The following is a 22,921-nucleotide window of genomic DNA, read 5'->3' as shown; positions in this document are numbered from 1 at the left end:
TTCCTGCGTCGCCTTACAACACACACGCATACCATACGTGTGTATTATGATAAATTATGTTTCATCTCCATTTAAACTACTACTACTGGTACTGATAATACCAATGAATGATTAAAAGATAACGTAGTAATAGTTACGTACTGTTTCTTAGTTCAGGTGAACCAAAAGAAGTCATCCGATATTGTTTGGCTCTCCTTTTTTTAAATGAAAAACTTCGATTCTCTTTTTAGATTATGTTTATTTGAACCTTTACAATTTTATTGGTAAAGTCGAAAAGACGATATCGGCCAAATGGGCGCCGTCACAATTGATTGCCATACGAGCTCGTTTTATGGCATTTCTCATCACTTCAGCGAAAACTTCGGGCGAGAGATTCTCGCACTCGTGTCGAATGTTGTCCTTAAAGGGCTTCAAGAGACACGAGCTTATTCACATAAACACAGGACTTCAAAAAACCCCAGAAAAACTGTCTGAAACGGTTAAATCGCAGACCCGAAAACTGAATAAACACAATTATTCCGCGTTCTTGGGGAGTATATAACTCCACGGCTTCTGAACTTGTATTCTGCATTTGTCTAGTCCACCAATATGAAAACTGATTTGAAATTGCAAAAATGAGAGCAACTTCCAATAGGGTGATTACTTTTGGCCCACCTTGTACTAGTAATAAGTAGCTAGCTAGACAGCTAATTATGAGTGTTTTCTTTGTGATAAAGTTGAAAAAATAGATTTTGTGTTTTTTATTTTAATTAAGGCCTTTTTCTAAAGGTCTTCTTAGAAAGGCTCGAGACTCGAGAAGACTCGAGAATTTGGGCTCGAGAATTCTCGAAGCTCGAGAACGAAAACAGGTCGAGAAATCAGAAACCCTAGTTACGTGGGACTTTGGGGACTTGTTGTAACTAATAATATATTATTGTGATAAAAATTGGAACCCAAAAAAAAATTAGCTATATGTACCTAGATAATTTATGGATAATTCTACTAAACAATCGCTACCATACGTCGTCAAAATCTTAGTCACACTTCGGAGTTGCATAGAAGCGGGATGCTTAGATAGCCATTGTCAAGGACGGCGATAGTTTAGTAGATCATGATTCATGATAAATGTGGGGATAAATAAAAAGTAGTATTTTAATGATGTATCACGTCGTTTTATTTATACCAAACTTAATCGTCTTTACGTCTTTACGTCTTTTCACACTCTGCTTTCACTCTATGCTCCTCTGTTATTCGTCGTCATGGATACTTCACCTTGCGTTCTGTTCCACTCCCACACTCGGCCATCCTGACATTAAGGCTGCCCTCAGCCTTATTAATAACAATATATTAACAACTTAACTAATAATACTAATAAGAACAAACAATAAGAAAAAACAAATACGGCATTACATTTTAAAACACACACATTCGTCATCATTCATTCATCATCACTTTTATCTTTCTTTCCCCCAGTATCACTTCCTTTCTTTTCTTCTTTCTTGTCTTCTTTTGTTTCATCTTCTTTTCCTTCTTTCTTTTCATCTTTTTTATCTCGTGTATCTCTTCTCTTCTTATCTTTCTTCTCTCATGTGTAACTCGCCTTCTAATCCTTCTTAGCCCCGGTCCCACTTTTATCATCATCCTTGTCCTAGTCTTTTCCCTTGTCACCGGGATATCATCCTTCAGCACAATCTTCATCTGTATGGGAGCCTCCTTGACCTGTAGGGGCTGGTAGTTCTCTACCATCTCCGTCAGCTGCTCCTTGTACTGGATATCACCAATGTAATCTACAACCACAGAATCACACGTATAACACCCTACTTGTTTCATCCATTCGTCATCTTTCATACGTAAACTCACGCGTCCGTCTTCCATAATCAATACCACTCTTCTCAAAAAATCTTGACCAATTATCACATCGTAAGGCAAACAACTTCTATTCACAACATGAAACAATACGTTATTATAATGTTCTTTATCTATCTTCACACTTAAAGTGACTTTCCCTAGGGGTTTCACTTCCAATTGTCCGAGTCCCACCAAAGCACTCACATGTCCCTCGTCAAACTTAGGAGAACCTATTAGTTTGTAGTATTCGTCGGTTAACAAGTTAACTTCACTGCCCGTATCTATTAAAGCAGTCATTTTGCAGTCTGAAATTTCAATAGTCTTCATCGGCTTTCGTCTTTCCGTCTGTTTGTTTACATTTTCATTCGCATCTGTCATCTTGACGTTGACGTCCATACAGTTTGAACTGTCACTGGCTGTCACGTTCTCACGTCGTAGGTCGCTCAGACTCGCTGCTGAATTTTCGTTGTTTGACTCCGTAGGCATGGTGAACATTGAACGCCTCGGCCCACGCTGAGGTTGCTGCAGACCAGGTCGTCCTCGTCCAAATGCGTCGTTGCTCCGCCAGTTGCCGCTTCCGCCTGGCTGTTGACACTGCGTAGCAATATGTCCAAAGTCGTTGCAGCGGAAACATTTAATACCTCTCTGTCTGTACGGGCAATCTGCTGACATGTGTTGACTCTCTCCACAGTTGTAGCACAGTCGCACGGCCGTCGTCCTGTTGCCTGGCGCGAGTGCAGCTGCTGCGGGGCCTGCGGGTGTAGTTGCAGTAGGTAGACGATTGAAGACTGGTGCCCGTCTTCCGCTCGACTTCTGCCTGATGGTCTCGTACACTTTCAACTTATCTTTCAGATCCCCATAGGTCGTCACGCCGTACAGCATCACCTTATGTAACTCGTCGTCTAGTATTCCGTCCACGATGTACTTTATAGCGACGTAGTCGGGCATCTTGCCTCGCTTGCCGAGCTCTTTCATTAACAGCATGTAGTCTAGGCACGTCTCATTTGCTTTCTTCTTCCGGCTGCTCATTAACTCATGGATCGTCTTGGAATCTACGGTGTCTGGGAACTCCTTGGTGACCGCCGTCTTCAGAGCCTCCCACGTCTTGAAGGGTTTCTCTGAACGCAGCCAGAGTGCCGCCGTACCGGTCAGTGACCTGCGCCCCACGATCAGCCGCTGCAGCTCCGTCCACCCGAAGATCTCGGCGTTGTCATCGACCTCCTGCGCCCACCGTGCTGCGGAATCGGTCTGGTCGCACCCACTGAACTTAGCTACCAGCTCCTCCGTGTACGTGAGCGGTCCTGATGTTCCGACTGCCTCCCCGTCATCTCCCGTCGTCGTCCGTGGCATCTTCTTGTCGTCGTCGTTACGTCTTAAAATGGTATATGTTCAGACCTGAAGGCGTTGTGATGCGAAGAAAAATTTTCTTGTAAAATTTGCAACTGTCAGTCTTGTTCTTTTCATAAAAATCCGTCTTCATCCGCCGTAATCTCCGAGATTTTTTTAATTTTATTTATCCCGGACGAGCCCCCAATTTGTGGGGATAAATAAAAAGTAGTATTTTAATGATGTATCACGTCGTTTTATTTATACCAAACTTAATCGTCTTTACGTCTTTACGTCTTTTCACACTCTGCTTTCACTCTATGCTCCTCTGTTATTCGTCGTCATGGATACTTCACCTTGCGTTCTGTTCCACTCCCACATAAATTCAAATAAAAGACATTTATTATTATTTATTCAATTAGTTTTTATTATTCGGTAATTCTACCGTACGGAATAAAATAATAATAAAAACGTAATCAACTTTTATACATATTTACATACAACTGTATATACATATAAAAAACAGGGTTTACACGGCAGTGGTTTAAGGAAAAAATATGATTTGTTTGTTTTATTCAATAGACACGAGTGACTATGATGTCGACAGGAGTGACAGAATCCATGTTTTTCATCATAAAATAATCAAAGCTTCCTGAAGTTATTCTATTATATTAATCTCACTGCTTAGAAATCATACCTAATGTGTTTTAATGTTTTGAAATAATATTTTGAAAATACCTACTTTAAAAAAAAAACAGTGACAAATATTTTTTTCACTAATTATGAAATAATTCAAAAAATGAATTAGAATAGAATATCATTTTATTGGACGTACAATATTACAATTATTTGTCCATTGTGATAATATATTAACTATATTTTGCAATGTAGCAAAACAAGATGTTGATCTTACTAAAGCTAATTTTGCTCTCCATTGTCATAATATAATATTACTCTACCACCATTTCACAAACTCCTCGAGCATCTTTTCAACTTTTTGCTTATTTATATCTAGTACAATTTTACTTATATCTAGTACAATTTTACTTATATCTAGTACAATTACCATATTACGACTTAAACATGGCTAAGCAATATTGTTTTATTTAGTTTTTGTCGGAGACCAATTTTACTGCCTAATTTTTTTAAAGAATTAGATTTGGCATGGTGATTTATTCTTAAATTTAAGTATGAATTGGCTAATGCCTTAACTAACTGCAACTCATGTGGTTCCTCATTACATTGAAGAGGATGTGGAGGGCAAAATACATGATGAAGCTTTGTAGAAAAAAATTGCTTTAGAAACATCAATATCTTGTTTTTGCTAGTGTTTCTGAATGTACTACGAGCTATTTCCGAAATAAATATTTTTTCGCTGTACTTTATTATTTCGAATGCAAACCTTGATACATACTTTAAACCGCCTTTATCTATAAATGCAGTAAAAGAAGAAAAATTTGTTATGTCAACAAAATAAGAGTGATCAAAATTCTCCTTTGAAATTACTAAAGCATCGCGACAGTGAGGGCATACAATTTTATCTATTATCTTATTTGCAAAATACCCAGTTATATAATAAAGGACATTCATTTTATAATCGGACACATTGATTGATTCAACATAATACTTTAAAGCATCTAATTGTGCTTCTTCATGAGGATCAGAACATTGAGTTTCTAACACAGATTGTTTCTCATTATTGAAGTCCAAAATTGGAGAAAGTTCAAACTCATCGTCAGTACAGTTTGCATTCATACTCGGCTTAGTACTGTTCCGATAAAGCAGTTTACGCAGAGCGTACCTAAACTGTAAAGCATTCGGATTATTGTTTCCACCGCCTTGTATACGGACACATGAGAAAAACATCTCGAGTTGGTCCTGAGAAACTTTGTAGGGTAAGAAATAATCAAAATTATTTTCAACGAATATAAATAAGTGGCTCGGGCGAAATAAAACTAATTTAGACAATGTTATAATGAAATACCTAGGAAAATCTGATAGTTTACATAATATAAGCGATAAGTTTTCTAATACGTTTACCCAAGAGATAAATAATATTAAGCACAACTGTAATAAAAAATTTTTAGACAGAGATTGTTGTGTAAAAAGCAGTGATGTGTCGTTCCGCTATAAAAAAGTTTGTGCCAGACAGGTAGCTAGAATAATAGATAATTTACAGTGTGAAAAAGCTCCTGGCTCTGATAAAATAAGGGTACAGGATTTAAAATATGTGAAATTCGATATAAGTAAAATCTTAGCTAAGTTTATCAATTTATGTATATCTAATAGCATTTATCCTAATGAACTCAAGAGGGCACTGATAAGACCCATCTATAAGCAGGGGAGTCACATGGATTATACCAATTATAGACCAATAGCTATATTATCAGTGGTCAATAAGATCATGGAGAAGGTTGTCGTAGGTCAGGTAAGCTCATTTCTTGAGCAGCATGGCATAATATCGGACTCGCAGCACGGCTTCAGGCGCGGGCGCAGCACGGCCACCGCACTGGCCCGGTTCACCGACAGTGTCAACACAAGTCTGAACAGTGGTCAGCAGGTGCTCGCTGTTTTTATAGATTTTAAAAAGGCGTTTGACACCCTTGACCACTGCCAATTGTTACAAGCAATGGAGGAGTGCGGAATCAGTGGTCCCACAAACCAGTGGTTCCGTAATTACCTCACAGACAGAACACTTCGGACAGCGGTGGGCGGGGCGGTGGGGTCCGAGGTGCGCGTCGATCTGGGCGTGCCCACTGGCTCAGTGTACGGTCCCGTCGGCTACATAATGCATGTAAATAGCGTACCTAACGTAGTTAAAAAATGTAATGTTTTTATGTACGCTGACGATATGTGTTTGTTGCTCTCCGGAAGGGATTTGGATACAATACAAAACAATATGCAAACAGACTTTGATATGATTACCAAATGGGCCCACGATAATGGCATAATATTAAATATAAATAAAACAAAATGTATGCACATATATTCGCCATATAATAAAAAAGCAAAAGCGAGTAAATCAGTTAACATCATTGGCCACACGTACGAATGTTTGCACGCTGACTATCAGAACTGTCAATGTAAAAAGTTAGAAACTGTTAACCAGTTCAAATACCTAGGCCTATTGATAGATAGTAACTTTAATTGGAAACCACACATTAACGAAATATGTAATAGACTACGATCAGTTCTAGGCAAGTTCTATCATCTTAGCAAAATATTAAATAGACGCACCCTGTATATCGTGTATCACGCCCTTGCAGATACAATGTTTAGTTATGGTTTGAGTTGCTATGGCCTCACGTTTAAAACATATTTAGATAAAATTAAACAACTACAAATAAGATTAATAAAATATTTAGCTGATAAGAAAACAAAAGATAGTTGTGATGGAGACTATGACAAACTGTTCGCCTCATGCCGAATACTCCCAGTTCATTGTAAGGTTAAGTATCTGATTGCTATTGAAACATATTACTCCGATGACCATAAGACCCTGGTAAATCACCGCTATGTTACAAGATCAGCCAATAATAGAAAATTTATACAGCCAAAGGCAAATAATTACTACGGACAAAGGACAAGAAGATACTTAACCCCTAAAATATGTAATAATATCCCCCTATTGCGATCTACCGACAAATTTTGTAAAACTACATTAAAACTTAAATTAAAAAATATTTTTTTAAATTCTGAAACTTAACATCTAAATTATATCATAAAATTCCTTCATAGTATATATCAACTGTACCATTAGTTTAATTATTTATAAATTAAATTTAATATAATAAGTGTCAGTACTTAGTTTTTAGATTAGACCTAAGAGCGTCTGCCAACAAACTGTTACGCAGTTTGGCAGAAAAAAAATTGTATTAGCCTAAGTTTTTATTATAAATAAATGTCTTTAAAAAAAAAAAAAAAAAAATCCATTGCTAAATTTTGAATACTGTAAGTATCAACTATTAAACCTAGAGCTGCAATTTTTCGGCGATGTGAAAGGATTGACTGATTTTAAATATTAAGTGATATTAAAAATTCTCTGGTTTCATTTAAAATTCCCATCCAAAAATCTTTATTACTAAGCCGCATTGGGGCCTTAAAACCTTTACCCAAAGGAGATTTAGCATTTAATACATCGAAAACTCTATCCACTGTTCTGATGTATTCGGTAGTTGCTTCACTATTTTCGAATTCCTCTTTGCTACCGAATAGCATTTGCTACCGAAGAACTCAAAGTCTGAGCTGCCAATTTTACGTTCATTTTCTTCCCCATAAAGTTAATATGGGCAGCATTAATTTTATTTGCTTTATTTATTTATTTATTTATTAAGGTTTATTCACAGATAGTGTATCAGATACATTCACACATACTTTTAAATAATAGGGCTAAATACACTACCTACTTAAGAATAAACACAGCATGCCTAAATAATAAAGGTGCTTAGTGACTACTACTTAAGTTATTAACAAATGAAGTTAGTTGGTACATATAAAAAGTTTAATTAAAAATACTGTTTCGTATATTAGTTATTGTGGTTGCGAAAATATCTATAGATCCACTATGATGATTAAGTAGCTTGCATAAGCGTGGAATTGCCGAGTTGGCCCCAAGAACTGTCTTCCTTAAGGGAGGGTAGAGTGGCGTGACGGGTTCCGCTCATCTGGCATAATCTTTATTGACCAAAACTCATTTCGCATAACTCGTATGGTCTAAACTTTTTTGGCCGAACCATCACTTTGCCAAGACTTATGTGGCATAAGGCTCGTTTCGTCTAAAACTCTTTAGGCACAATCTTTAAACACCTAAGTTTCGTTTGCTCAAATTTATGTTCGTCTATACCTATGTATAATCTTGTTTCTCCTAATGTTATCTTAATAAATAATATATTAAGTATGTCAAAAATGTACAAATTGTGGTATTTTTCTCCTACATCCCGAAAATCACGATATTGTATGATCAAAAAATCGAAAGTTAACGACCAATATAATTATTACAAACCCCATAAGATCGAAACCTAAAAATAGGTGCGACGACGAGCAAAGCGAGGAGGAGCGTGTTAGGTGCACATGTTCATCAAAACCAAAGCGGAGCGCAGCGAAGCGGAGCGGAGCGTTTTCCAAACAGCGGAAACAATACAAGGCACCAGTTTGCGCTATGTAGGGAGACACTCCGTCAAAGTCAAAGCCAAACGAATATTATTACTTTGTATAAACCTATGCCATAGCATTATTAGGCTATTCAAGATTTGGCCATAACATTATTAAGCTAAACAATGTTATGCGAAATAACTTTTTACTAAACGAGATTTATGCCATACGATTTTCGGCGTAACGAGACTTTGACCAAACGTTACTATGCAATACGAGATTAGGCAAAAAAATCTTATGCCAAAAAAGGTAGAACCGGCGTGACGGGCCTACGAGGAATTGTACGAGGTATTCTGAAGTTGAATTTTGTAAGCAGTTGCGGACAGTTGATTTTGTTATTAAATAATTTAAATAGGAATGACATGTCAATGAGTTCAAATCTTTTGGAAATTGGGACCATTTTATAGTGTTTTAGCGCTTCGTTGTAGGACTTTATTTTTTTAGCCATGCCTTCCGAGTAAAGTAGATGTCGTACAAACCTTTTTTGAACTCGTTCCAGCCGCAATGCGTGGGTAGCGTAGTGTGGTCTCCACACAACCGAGGCATATTCCAAGATGCTTCGAACGAGTGAGTAATACAATGTTATCTTGGTTTTAGCCTTTTTAAATTGTTTTGAATTTCTAATTACGAAGCCTAACATCCTGGATGCTCTCTTGCAAACACTATCTATTTGAGGAACAAAGGATAGTTTTTTATCAAAGAAAACTCCTAGGTCCTTAATAATTTCAAGTTCTTCTAACGGGGAATTACTTAGTTGATAATTTGAATTAATAACGTTTTGTTTCCTAGTAAATTTTACATGGTAGCACTTAGAGGGATTCAACTGCATTCCGTTTCTTTCACACCATTCGCACAAAATACTTAGATCATTCTGTAGCAAGATTGAGTCGTGTAGAGACTCAATTACTCTGACAATTTTAAGGTCGTCGGCATACATAAATGGAATGGAATTAGAAAAGCATAGTGGTAGATCATTGATAAATAAGTTAAATAAAATCGGACCAATATGTGAACCTTGCGGAACTCCAGAGCTAATTTGTTTACATTCAGAAGCGTATCCGTTAACAACAACATAAAAACTACGATTACTGAGATACGATTCTAACCATTTCAGCAATGGACCCGCAAATCCAAAGCATTCCAGCTTTCTGACGAGAATTTTATGTGATACTCGATCGAAAGCTTTGCAAAAATCTGTGTATATCACATCTGCTTGTCCGTGGGAATCTATGGTCTCCGATAGGATGCTCTCGAAGGTTACCAAATTAGTGTTTGTGGATCTAGCTTCAAAGAATCCATGCTGATGATTAGATGTAAACTGTTTGCAGTGACTTTGTATGAGTGGCATATTAGAGATTCAAGCATTTTTCCGAATATACAAAGCAAAGATATGGGACGGTATTGTTTAACACTATCCAGCTCGCCACCTTTGAATATAGGGACAACTTTAGCACGCTTCCATTTAAAAGGAAATGTACCAGATTCAATTGAAAAATTAAATATAATATGCAACGGTTCTACCAAGCTAGATGCACATGATTTTATAAATAACGCAGGTATGTCATCAGATCCTGGACCCTTATTAATATCTAAACTACCTATTTTTTTTTTAATATCTTCAGGGCTGATAGTCAACATGGCAAAAGTACTGTTATGCGAGTGCAACATATTAGTTATTGTGTTTTCGTCAAAATTATCATCAGTATTGTATACCGAAGCAAAAAATGATAAAAACAGGTTGCAGATGTCTTTACCTGAATTAGCTGTATCAGCGCCATATGTCATTGTTGCTGGATATGAACTCTTGCCACTCCGTTTACTTTTTATTAGGGACCAGAAAGCTTTAGGGTTGGAAGCTATGTTGTTTTCAGTATCTACCAAATAGCGTTTGTAACAGGTTTCAGCGAGTCGATCACAGCGTTTTTTTAGTATATAATAATAATATAATAATAATAAATCTTTATTTCAATAACCATACTTAATCTAGGTGTACATGACTGGAGCAATCCTTTTAAGTATTTTTAAAAACTTGTATTAGGAAGCCCCGCTCTTCTAAAGTAGGTAACTCTTACAGACAAGCATTGATATTGTTAAGTTAACTAAGTTATTTACTTATTAATAAGTTTAGGTTTAAACATTTTAAAATAAAAGAAAAGTAAGTGAGTGAGTGCGTGTGGTGTGTGTGTGTGTGTGTGTGTGTGTGTGTTGTGTGTGTGTGTGTGTGTGTGTGTGTGTGTGTGTGTGTGTGTGTGTGTGTGTGTGTGTGTGTGTGTGTGTGTGTGTGTATGTGAGTGTGTGTGGATATGTGGAGTTGAGCCGCAATTTCTACATGTTATGTGATTGTTTTCAGGACTAGTTCAGTTTCCTCGTAATTTAGCGATTTCAGCCATACAGTCACGATTATTTTTACTTCAGTGTATAGTAAGGTGTATATTTGTAGTATTTTATTAATCTTATTGTACAAATATGCAGATTGTGCAGAGTATTGACTACTTGCAAATGCAGTATTTCGACTAATATTACGGGCTACAATATCATTTCTTCTTTTATTTAAAATACTAGGATCGAAATTAAGACTTTTGTGGAATTTTAAAATAGTATGCAGTATATAGAGTTTTCTTACAGTAAGAACATTGCTGAACTCATAAAGCTCTGTGGTAGGAAATCTATACGGTTTGAAGTGAATAACCTTAAGTAATGCTCTCTGAGAACGTTCGAGCTCGAGAACTTTTGTTTTTGACGCTCCACCCCACACGGGGGCACAGTATATTATAATTGACTGAGCTAAAGTTACGTACACTCTGGTTATGAGGTCTTTGGGTGCCGCATACCTTAGGGTTTTAAAAATCCACATCAGTTTTCTTATACGAGCTGAGATTAAATCTATATGGTAATGCCAAGATAGTCTCTGGTCCACAATTACTCCTAAATATTTTGTTTTGTATACTTTTTCGATTATTGGGCAGCTACAGGTGGTTTTTGGGTCAGTACAAGAATGAATTTTAAGTGACAAATCATTGTCTGGTTGTGACGAGTTATATATGGAAAAGCAAATATAATTAGTTTTTTGGGTGTTCAGAGTTAGCAGATTAAAATTAAGCCATCTGGCAATCCGGGTTAGACCTGCTTCTGCACACTTGTGCACATCATCCCACGAGTCACCGATAAAAACAATGGCTGTGTCATCCGCGTATGAAAAAATTTGTCCTCGTTCTATGGCCATATCGCACAAGTCATTTATATAGGTCAAAAATAGGGTAGGACCAAGAACGCTACCTTGTGGGACGCCGAAAGTGACATTTTTCTCGTCACTAACATATTTTTCAACTCTTACTCGTTGCGTGCGATCGTGGAGATAGCTGTGCAGGAGGGCGAGAGGAACTCCTCTAATTCCAATGAGTTCTAGTTTGGAGATAAGAGTGGGAATGGACACCGTGTCAAATGCCTTTTTCAGGTCAAGAAACACTGTTAGGCATTTCTTTCCATTATCCAGGCTGTTCACCAAAACATTACTTAAGGCCAGGACAGCATCTTCAGTGGAGACTCCTTTTCTAAACCCATATTGATTTTTTGATAAAAGTTTATATTTCTCTAAGTAATTCAGCAGTCTTGAGTTAATTAACTTCTCTACAATTTTTGAGATAGAAGGTAGAATAGAGATTGGCCGATAACTATTTTCGTCGTCACCATTCCCACTCTTATACACTGGTGTTATTATAGAACCTTTGAGACACTTAGGGAATAAACCATTAGTGAAACAAAGATTTATCAAATGGCTTAAAATAGGGACTAGAGTAGCTCTGGAGAGCTTTAAAAATTTTGTGGGAATATTGTCTAAACCAGAGGCACTATTAGAATCAAGATTCATTAGAACTTGCTCTACCTCAAAAGGATCAGTCTCTAGAAGTACGAATGATGATGAAGGCGAGTTAATGTTATTATAATGTAAACTGTGTACACTGTGGGGTCCCTGTCTTGTAATAATATCCTCTGCTAAATTACTACCGATTCCCACAAAATAACTGTTTATTCTATTTACTGCATCTGATGGGGAATTTTGTTTATTTATCAAGGCAATGTTTGATGATTTCTTAGCTCTAAATTGGGTAATGTCATTTATGCTTTTCCAGAGGGATTTACTATTTTTTACCGAGTTAGATAGCTTCTGTTTATTGTAATTATTTTTAAGTTTATTAATTAAGTTAGAGCAGTAATTTCTATAGCGCCGAAAGGTTATTTTTAAAATGTTATTAGTAGGTTCCTTTTTCAGTTGATTTTGCATTAAATTTCTGTTATGGATGCATCGTAAAAGCCCAGCTGTCATCCAGGGTTTAATCATATATTTGCTTCTAGAAATAGTTAATATTTTGGTGTGCGCTAGAAGAGCTTCGGAGATTTTATTAATAAGGAGCTCCGCCAACCTTTCTGGGTCAGTTATTTGTAATATTTCCTCTGTGTTTATATTATTTTGTAGATGTAGTAATGCTAGGTCGAAATCAGTATAGATTTTTTATTTAGACGAACCTCTGGCTTTGCAACGCCTTTTAAACTTAGAAGAACAGTTGAGTGATCAGTTGTAGTTGTGTTAATAACTGCAATGATTGCCGAACAATTTCTTTTGTTTATTTTTAAAAAGAAGTGATCCAAACAGCTTCCCTCCCTAGTTGGTAACTGATGCCCAGGTAGGAGACTGTAATTAGCTAGAGATGTAAGATAGTGAATACGGTTATTACGTTCATGGGATTGTTCGGTTATATTTGATATTAGGTTAATGTTGATATCTCCCGTGAGTATTATTTGATTGTTTGACTCGATTGAATCTAAATGAGAGCATAATGAGTTTATAAATAATTTTGCGTTTTTAATTGACGGAGAACGGTAAATACCTAAATTTATATAGTTTTTAATTGTAATTTGAAGACAAGACGCGTGTTTTAAAATTATTTCTTTTACTTGAGCCTCATGGCCATCTTTAATGTACGCGACTACGCCGTCATTTTGATTGAAAAGATTGTTAGTAAAGTGAGAAATGTAATTATGTAGGTATGGGATATTTTTATTTAAATTTAAACGACATTCAGTCAAAATTATTATATCAATATCGAAGTTAAACTGAGAGAGGGTTAATTCGAAGTCTTCCATATTACGGTAAACACTTCGTATATTTTGGGTGACAATATTTATATTACCTTTTTCTAATTGATTGAATGTGCTCAATTCATCAATGGAACAAGCCAGTGAAGTGGCGATTTCTGTATCATCTATTTCATTCAAGGTGTTTAGTGAGCTAGGCATATTTTATTTCGTTTATTTTAAGAGGTTTAACTGATGGTGAGGATTGTGCTACATTATTTTTGTTTGTGATGGCGGGCGATGAGTGATTTGGGCGGTGTATTGTTGTAGTATTATTATGTGTTTGAATGTTAGCGGCTAAATAATGTGTGTATATGTGTACAATGTGTGATAGTGTTTTATTGTTGTTTTGTATGTTTGTGTAACAATATAAAATTAATAAATCATGCAAAAAGTGAAAGAAATACAACAGGTTTACAATTAACTTATAGATTCTACTACATAATCCCGTAGAAGATACAAGGTTACAGAGCAGTCATGCTCCTTGCATCAGGTGGTGAACTTGAGCTTCGTTTTTTATAGTGATTACCGGGCTGCCTTCGTCTCGTCTCACATAAACTCTACCATAAGATGTCCAGCAGAATTTAAAACTCTTTGATTTGATAAGGTCTCTTGCAAGAAAATGCAGGCGGGCACCCTTAGCTGTTAACTGTTCTGATACGTAGATAGGCGTATTTTCACTTGAAGTGAGACCCAGATGTTTGGCTTGAAGTTTGTCCTTATTTTTTATATTGAATGACTTGCAGTTTTTCAGTAAATCCGTTTTTGTGAGAGTAGAGCCTAATTCAACCACTATTGGTGTGTTTTTAGTGATGTCCTTTTTACCCTGAGTTCTGAAAATATCTTTGATATCAGAGGTTTGAATCTTGGTATTGGTAATCTTTGATAAACATAGTACCATGTTAACCAAGTCTTCCTTTGTCTCATGATTTTTTTTCGGTACATTTTTTATCTCTATGCTTGTTTTTCTGATAGCTCTTTGCATATCCTCAACTTTATCCTCTAGCAATATAATGTACTCTCTGTCTTTCTTTGATTGAGTTTCAAGTTGCTCAATTTTTTTCTGAAATTCAATGTTTTGGCTTGTTAGAAGTGCAATCGAATTTTCAATATTTTGATTAGATCGCTGAATGCCTTTCATTTCAGTTGTTATTTCCTTAAGAGCTTTTTGATTTGGGGCCATTAATGACCTCATCATTTCCAGCATTTCATCTTTAAAATTATTCCAGTCTGACGGAGAAGTAGCATCTCTCCTCCTTTTTATTCTTTGAGAAGTAAAACTAGGTGGAGTTGTCTCAAGTCCGCCTACATTAAGGTTAGATTCAGATAAGCTCTTATCCATTTTTTTTTAAATTATATATAAAGCAGATGTTTATTTTCCAATAAAAAGTCAATTTAAACTGCGTAAATGAGTATCCAAAAACAAAAAGAGGTTACTGGTGTGGGGCTCGAACCAGCGTCTCGACGGTCAACGGACGGCCTCTTAACCAATGGGACCACGGCGGTAGGTACAATCTGGCTTGAAATATCTGGTTGTATTTTATTTAGCATTATGGGTACTTTTGGGCCAGGTATGACTCGTGGCGGATTATTAGATTAATTCAATTTTACTTTTTACTTTGACGAAGCATGTTACGCTGACGATGACGATGTTCTACACATTTATAATATTTTATTTAGATGTGAGAATATCGTCTGAGTATTATCAATCTTCTGTTATGTTATGTGAGCCTAGTACTCTGGATTAGCTTGGCGGCGATAAAGACCAGATGGCGTTAGTGTGCAAAATTCTTACTCACAGAGTTTCTTCGTGGTTTATGCACCCCTGGTATGTGGCTATTTTAAACGGCTCCAGCAGCTCTCCTGTAGGATCTTCTTTCTCGTTTCAAATCCAATATGGCCGCTGCCTTAAGTGGGAAATGCCTCAAGAAGAAACAGGACAGACTACTTTTGCCACTTTTGGGATTTATTTTAATAAATATTTAAATTTTGAAAGAGACAATAAACACACGTCTGCACTATAACAGGTGTCCAACGGAAGAGGATATAGTATATCTAAGGATATTTTATCTAGGGGATTTTTATATTTTATAAAACGACGTCTTATATTGTTTTTTTCTTTGAGTATGCGTATTAGATTTTTATTAAACCAACAGGGATATTTTGAGCTTTTATGTTTTTTTATGGGAGTAAATTCATGGATGTTTTTCCATATAGTGTCATATAGAAAGTCAACCATGGCATTGACATTAGGGAGTTTCTTGAGGCAAGCAGACCATTCAACAGTACTCAAGGCTTTGTTGATGGATATGTAGTCGGCTTTATAAAAATTGTACCTGATAATGTTTTGTTTGTAAGGTAAGGATTTATGGAGAGTCGAAGTGATATTTACTAACAGAGGGGGGTGAAGGGTGTCTATTTTTGACAATACATCAGTCGCACGTTCAACTTCGCAGCAGGAATCATTACTTAGGACAAGATCTAGCATGTTTTTGTTTCTGTTGGTCACTTTATTTAATTGAGTGAGTTCATTGAGCATGATAAAATCTACTAGAAGTTCCTCCGTTGAGGAGATTGTTTGCACTGTCTTTGGAGCAGCATCACTAAAAGTCCAATCAATAAAACTGAGATTAAAGTCACCTATAATGTATGTTGCTGTGTCGATTTCCTCAAAAACTTTATTGCAGTTTATTAAGTATCGATCTAGTAGATTCAGTGTCACGGGCGGTGGTAAATAGACTGCACCCAGTAAGAGTTTCTTATGTTTGTTTGATGTAGGCGTATCGATCATCACCCACATGTCTTCGCAATCTATATGTTCCAGATGTTTCAGCCTTTTTGATTGATGTTTTTTAAGTACTGCTATAATTAACCCTCCGCCATCCTTTTTACAAGTTCGCTTTAAATCCCTGTCCCTTCTGTAAACAACGTATCGGTAATCAAATAGTTCTGTGTCCAAGATATTTTCGTTAAGCCACGTTTCCGTTAGGACTATTACATCATAGTTATTACAACTTACATTAAAATAAAAATTAGCTACTTTTGTCTTTAATCCATTTACATTCTGATAGTATATTTGTAGTGAGTTGAATTTTAAGAAGGTTTAGTAACTAAATATTACATGCAACAATTTAATTAATTATAACTAAGAACTTATTTATTAGCTTCATCTTATATTAGTTTATTAATAAAGTCCATATCTTTCACAAACAAGTAAGCAGAATCATCTGATTTGCGCATGAATATACGACCATTTCGAACCCATACGTGCTTGTATTTTAATTCTTTGGCTTTTAGTCTAGCGGCTGCATGAAGAGCTTTGTTCACCGGTGACAGGTGTTCGGTAACGAAGATTGCTTTCTTTTCGCCTGCATAGCCAATCGATGAGGTATTTAACTTATCACCAGGGTTTGCTCTATTATATTTAATTGTGGCCGCTAGGAAGGTATCACGAAGCTTCGGTGATGAGAGCTGAGCCACTATAGAGCGAGGACGTGCGCTGGTTCGGTCAGCTTTCGGAACACGGGTACATTGCAGAATGTTGTCTTCAGTAACCGCACAACCAATCGTCGCGCCCAAATTCGTTACAATTGAAAATATGTTTTCAATTTCAATGTTGTTGGATCGTGCGTTTTGTTCCAGAAAATTCAGTTTATGGTTTAGTGTGGTAACCGTGTTCTTTAATTGGGTATTCTCCTCTTTTAATTGGGATACATCCTTTGAAACCACCTTGAAAGCCTGCATCATCTCTTCGTACTGTTTGTTGATAAAACCCATACTTTCAGTGACTCCTTCTAATTCCGTTTTCATGACTGCCAATTCCTTGTTAATAGTAGATGCAATTGATTCATTCAGTTGAGACATAAATATAGTCATTTGAGACTTTACTATATCTGTGACAATATCTCTGACGTCATTACGAGTTACAGGTGATGAAACTTCCTGATTTTGATCCATTTCTGGCGATGAAGACGGTGCCAATCGCTTCTGAGGACGGTTTATTATGTGTGTATCGGTTGTTATAGGGCTATCATTTTTACCTCGCTTTTCCTTGCTCGATTTTACATCTGTGTTCCCATAGGAGGTATTTGGTGGAGTTCTCTTCATATTAGATTATTTTTATTAATAAAAATTAACTAAGAAGACGACTCGGATAAATAAAAATAAAAAAAAAGTATATCGGCCGTTAGGTGGATTTGAACCCGCGGTCAGGACTTCTATGGTTTGCTGGGACGACGCCTTAGCGCTTACACTAGCGATGCGTTAGAAGCGTGTGCGAAATATGAAGATAGTATCTCGTGCAATGCGCACACAGCTCAGTCAATACATGAACCAGTTTCTTATCGCAGCCGCAGGGTAGAAACACAAGTGTAGTAATGATATGCCGTTTACTTGCCGATCGTACTAAGTTTTTGTGTGTTTATCGCTACAAATTCACTTTATTTCACTGCACAAACACTAACACGCGCTGTTCATAGTTTATGGTCCAGTGTTATGCTAGTTATAAACCCTCTTCATTTTGTAATTCGTGTAATTTTTTTACAAAATTAAAATCAATGGATCTATTTCCAGTATAGTGACGACCGAATGGCGCAGTGGTTAGTGACCCTGACTACTGAGCCGATGGTCCCAGGTTCGATTCCCGGCTGGGGCAGATATTTGTTTAAACACAGATATTTGTTCTCGGGTCGGATGGGTTGGATGTGCCCGTAAAATGGCAATAGGCTCGCCCCCTATTACATTGGGACTAACATAACACTCTAGCGAAAAGTGGGTGCAGCAATGCACCTCTGCCTACCCCGCAAGGGAGTACATTAGTAGGTACAAGGCACATTCCTGTTGTATTATTACTTCCATGGAGTACTGAAAAAATATTAATTACAAAAACACATCGTAAGCTGTTGTAAAAAGATTCAATTCGGCTATCAACGTTTTAAGATGAAAAACGAGCCGAGCGAGATAGCTAGAATAGAGGCCGTTTATCCCTTTCCAACGCCTGCCATCCTTAAAAAACGTGATAGTTGGTAGAAAATATTTGATTTCATTTGCATTGAAAATGTTAGATTTTTATTTCAAACAATGATTTAATTATCATACGAACTGTAAGCTTAACTTATAATTAAATAATAACTTTTAACTTACAAATAAGATTAAAGTTGTTATTTAATAAGATATTATTTTGAAACGTATGTCATAATAATTATGTTAAACCTGTCATTATTATCAAACACTAGGTAGTATTCTTTTTAGTACCTCATGCCAACCCTTTCATCTGTCATGGCGGTTTGTTTTGAATTTACGCGTTGTTATGTCGTGATACCTACCCTAGTTATTTTTTGTAATTTAGTAAGTTACGTTGAAGAAATGGTGAAAAAGTGCTGTGTACAGTTTTATAAAGTGAATAATCGTATGGTGAAGCGGAATTTCATTTCACAGGTAAATCGAAAAATGTAATATTGTAACATCACTATCTTTAGTTTTACCGCGAAATCGAATCGCGCGCCAAAATGTTAGCGTCCCACGCCCGCCTCGCCGTTTCTCGCGCAGCTTCTCTGCGCATACCGCGTCCCGCGCGCTCAGTCTTCACCCCCGCGCACTCCCGCTCGCGCCACTGGCCAGCGGAGCCCGCGCAGGCAGTCGGCGCCAAACCGTATTCCCGGCTACTTCACGCTCGCTTGCGCCGCCTTCACGGAAATTAGTTTAAGCACAAAGATTACCTCACTTGCATATTACGTGTCTGAAGAACCCTAAATACAGTGAATTTGTACTCCCTGAGTTTGTGTTTCCTATCTACCACTCCCACGATAGGACTCTTCTCATAGTGGCGCCCAACTAGTGGAGATACGTATAGTAAGTGTGCGCGAGTGTCTTTTTGCGAATAAACAATATGGCACCGAAGAGAGGACGAGCGAGGCGTTGCAACCTCGACGACGATGACGACCGCAGCCGCACCGGTGAGACCACGGTGATGACCCGCCCCGGCGCGCCCAGCGTGCCCGCGGCGCGCGCCCCCGCCGCCTCCACCACCGTGCACGGCCCTCCCGCCACGCCCGGCGCGCCCTACGAGCACGCGGCGCGCAGCCCCCCCGCGGCGCGCGCTACCCCCGCCGCGGCCGCCGCTACGCCCGACGCGCCCGCCTGCGTGACCGCGGCGCAGCTCTCCGTGCTGCTGGATACCATCGCCAAGGCCGCCGAGACCAACCGCATTCTTCTGGAGAGGATGTCGAGCGACCCCCGGACCTGCACGCCGCCCGCCCGGTGCGGGCCCGGCGCCGCGAGCCCCCCCGCGCGCGCGACCGCGTCTGACTACCAGACGCCACCGCCGGGGACGTTCGCCAAGTGCACGGCGAGATTCGACGGAGCCGGCCGCAGCGCGGACCAGCTGGACGCCTTCATCGACGCGGTGCAGGTGTACAAGGAGTGCGCCAACGTGTCGGACGAGCACGCGCTGAGCGGGCTGCCCATGCTGTTGGAGGGCGACGCCGCCGTGTGGTGGCGCGGCGTGCGCGCCTCCGTTGCCGGCTGGGGCGCGGCCCTGCAGCGCCTGCGCGCCATGTACGGCACTCCACTCCCGGCCTACAAAGTGTTCCGCGCGATATTTTCGAGTGAACAAAATGAAGTGCGGTCTGATGTGTACATATCGCGAGTGCGCGCCCTTTTGGCACAGCTTCCGTACGAGCTGTTAGAAGACACTAAGTTAGATATAATTTATGGACTTTTAAGTTACCACATAAGAAAACGCATTCCCCGTGAAGGTGCTTCAAGCGTTGATGATCTCATTGTTAAATGTAGGGCGGTTGAAGAGGCGAGTCGCGAGGTGCGCAATTCTAGTAACCCCTCGAATAATACTCGACAAAATGTTTATCCCTCGGCCGCGACCCATAATTGTCTTAACCCGCCAAGTGCGGTGCCTTTTTCAAATAATTTTAACCCTTTGACTGACAGACCGACATACATACCTGTACATAATTTACCGACGCCCTCCTCCTCCTCTGGCCCGAACGGCGCTACCAGAGTACGGCCGCGTTGTGCACACTGCAGGAGGCTCGGCCATCATGTCGATGACTGTCGGACAAAGGAGCGTGAAACTGTAGAATCGACCCCCGGTAACCCTCCCTTGAGATGCTACGGCTGTGGGCAGTTAGGAGTTGTTAGGTCGCGATGCCAGACTTGTAACAAGCAGACTAGGCCAACAACCAACCTGCATAGTCATGTCAAAGAGAGAGCTGGCAATAATAGTCCGGGTCACGCAGTTAACAGTCAGAGAGGCGAGCACGAGTTTTTATCCGCCGAATTTCAAGGTAAGTACGACCCGCGCCCACTGGTCAACATCAAAGTTGGCGGTGCGCTCGGTGCAGCCGTGCTCGACACAGGTGCCACACATAGCATTGCTAGCAACATGCTATATGACATCATGTGCAAAAAGGGGGTGAAATTCGAAGACACTTTCCACACCGTGTACCTGGCCGACGGATCGAGACAGCTGAGAAGAACGTTGGTCGGTGCAACACAGGTAAGTATAGAAGACAGATCTTTCGATGTTTCATTCCTCGTGTTCCCGGGTTCAAACACCCGCACGACGCTGGGGCGAGACGCCATCATCACCGCCGGCATAGTGCTAAACTTAGCACACGGAGCTTGGGCTTTCGGCGACGCACCTTCACGTCAGTACAAGTTCGAGACTGCAGTCCGACTTCGTACCACTACCGGCCACATTAGGCCAGCCATAAAGGTAGGTACTCATCCACCTAAAATTTTACATCACCGGCGGACTCCTACGTGGTTCAGGCGAGTCATACCGAACCACGCCAGCGACGCCAGGCCACACACCAACCCTGTGAGGAAACACGACCCACGGGTTCGGTTCTACCACGACCTCAGACCTGTCCTAGTTCAGGGGGAGGCTTATCACGAACGCCTGTGCAGACCACCCCACCACCGTCGAGGACGACGATCAGTTTAGGGGGAGGACCAGGGCTGCTCAGTGTGCTACTCCGAACGCGAGGGCGCTTGGTTCGGATTAGAGGGGGAGGATGTAACATCACTATCTTTAGTTTTACCGCGAAATCGAATCGCGCGCCAAAATGTTAGCGTCCCACGCCCGCCTCGCCGTTTCTCGCGCAGCTTCTCTGCGCATACCGCGTCCCGCGCGCTCAGTCTTCACCCCCGCGCACTCCCGCTCGCGCCACTGGCCAGCGGAGCCCGCGCAGGCAGTCGGCGCCAAACCGTATTCCCGGCTACTTCACGCTCGCTTGCGCCGCCTTCACGGAAATTAGTTTAAGCACAAAGATTACCTCACTTGCATATTACGTGTCTGAAGAACCCTAAATACAGTGAATTTGTACTCCCTGAGTTTGTGTTTCCTATCTACCACTCCCACGATAGGACTCTTCTCATAATATTATATTTTCATTGACATATATATTACTAGCGTAAGGACAGGGCCTCCCACTCAAAAGAATGGCACCCGCGCGTTGGCCCTAAAATCGTAATTTTAGGGCCAACGCTCCTCAGTCGACAGTTGTCTGTGGCCGAGAGATGGTCTTGTGAATCTTGTGATAAATATGTAGTTGTGTTGTGAAAGGCTGCAAAAACCATTATACGAAGGTCAAAAAGAAACATCTAATATCGTATCATCGGTAATTACCATTCAATTAAGTAATAAACACATTATAAAGTGATAATTATTTTACTACCAAAGTCTACAATGGCCGCGCGCTGTAACCTTGTGCGGACGTCATTTTTTGTTGACTATCCTCCGAGAACATTTTCTTGTTCCACACACTTACGTTTTGGAGCATGTTTTTTAGTCCATTTGTACGGGACGCTCTGCAGGTCTACAGCCCAAAACAGTTTTAATTTTAGTAGTTGGATTTGTCTTAAATTATTGATATGGCACCTGCAAATAATAAAACAATGTCCGGGATGGTAAATTATTAACGCACGTACAAGGTTACGTCGTCAAGATAGTTGCTAGGCACTGACATAGTTCAAACAAATTATGACAGATAACAGTTATTTTGCTTGTATGAAGAAGGTTTGAGTAAAATGTTCTGAAGGGCCTATCCTTCCTTTTGAAATCATTGTATATTTTATAACAAATAGGGTAACCATGCGGCATTGTGGGATTAGGGTAGCGTATTATGTTATGATGGGTATGGGACCTTAAAAGGGTACGTTTTGCGATGTTTCAATGTGCTATGATATGATTAATTATAATTTATATTTCTTTGACAGATTTCCGAACATCCTTTGATCTGGCAAGAAAATTCGACACCGATGCCTAACACTGCCAAACACAAACACAAACAGGCAAACAACGACAAACACCCATCCACACGTCCGTGTTTGCTGTTCGCTGTTTGCCATTGTTTGCCAAGCGTGTGGATGGGGCTAAAAACAGCGAAATGTCACTTTTTTTTCAAAGAATTACAGACCTAACAATAAAATATTTCAGTAAAAAAAACTAACGGGTGCGTTCAAG

General features: G+C 39.3%; 1 protein-coding gene across 1 annotated transcript; it reads left to right on the top strand.

Annotated features, from left to right (window-relative positions):
• The first annotated feature begins 5,782 nt into the window (after positions 1–5,782).
• Positions 5,783–21,812, top strand: LOC125491300. Its single transcript, XM_048632911.1, has 2 exons — positions 5,783–5,947; positions 19,505–21,812. The coding sequence occupies exons 1-2, from the start codon at positions 5,783–5,785 to the stop codon at positions 21,398–21,400; spliced, it is 2,061 nt and encodes a 686-aa protein (XP_048488868.1). The 3' UTR covers positions 21,401–21,812.
• The last annotated feature ends 1,109 nt before the right edge of the window (positions 21,813–22,921 follow it).

This window comes from Plutella xylostella, chromosome Z (assembly GCF_932276165.1).
Source record: "Plutella xylostella chromosome Z, ilPluXylo3.1, whole genome shotgun sequence".
Lineage (NCBI taxonomy): Eukaryota > Metazoa > Arthropoda > Insecta > Lepidoptera > Plutellidae > Plutella > Plutella xylostella.
Note: the sequence above shows the minus strand (reverse complement) of the source record. Positions and strands in the feature narration are given on the sequence as shown.

What these genes read in the sequence shown, in the direction of transcription:
- LOC125491300 (XM_048632911.1), top strand. Translation starts at nt 5,783, where the DNA reads ATGGAGGAGTGCGGAATCAGTGGTCCCACAAACCAGTGGTTCCGTAAT. An exon ending in CCGTCGGCTACATAATGCAT is followed by an intron (nt 5,948 to 19,504) that starts GTAAATAGCGTA and finishes GCGCCCTACGAG; the next exon opens with CACGCGGCGCGCAGCCCCCC.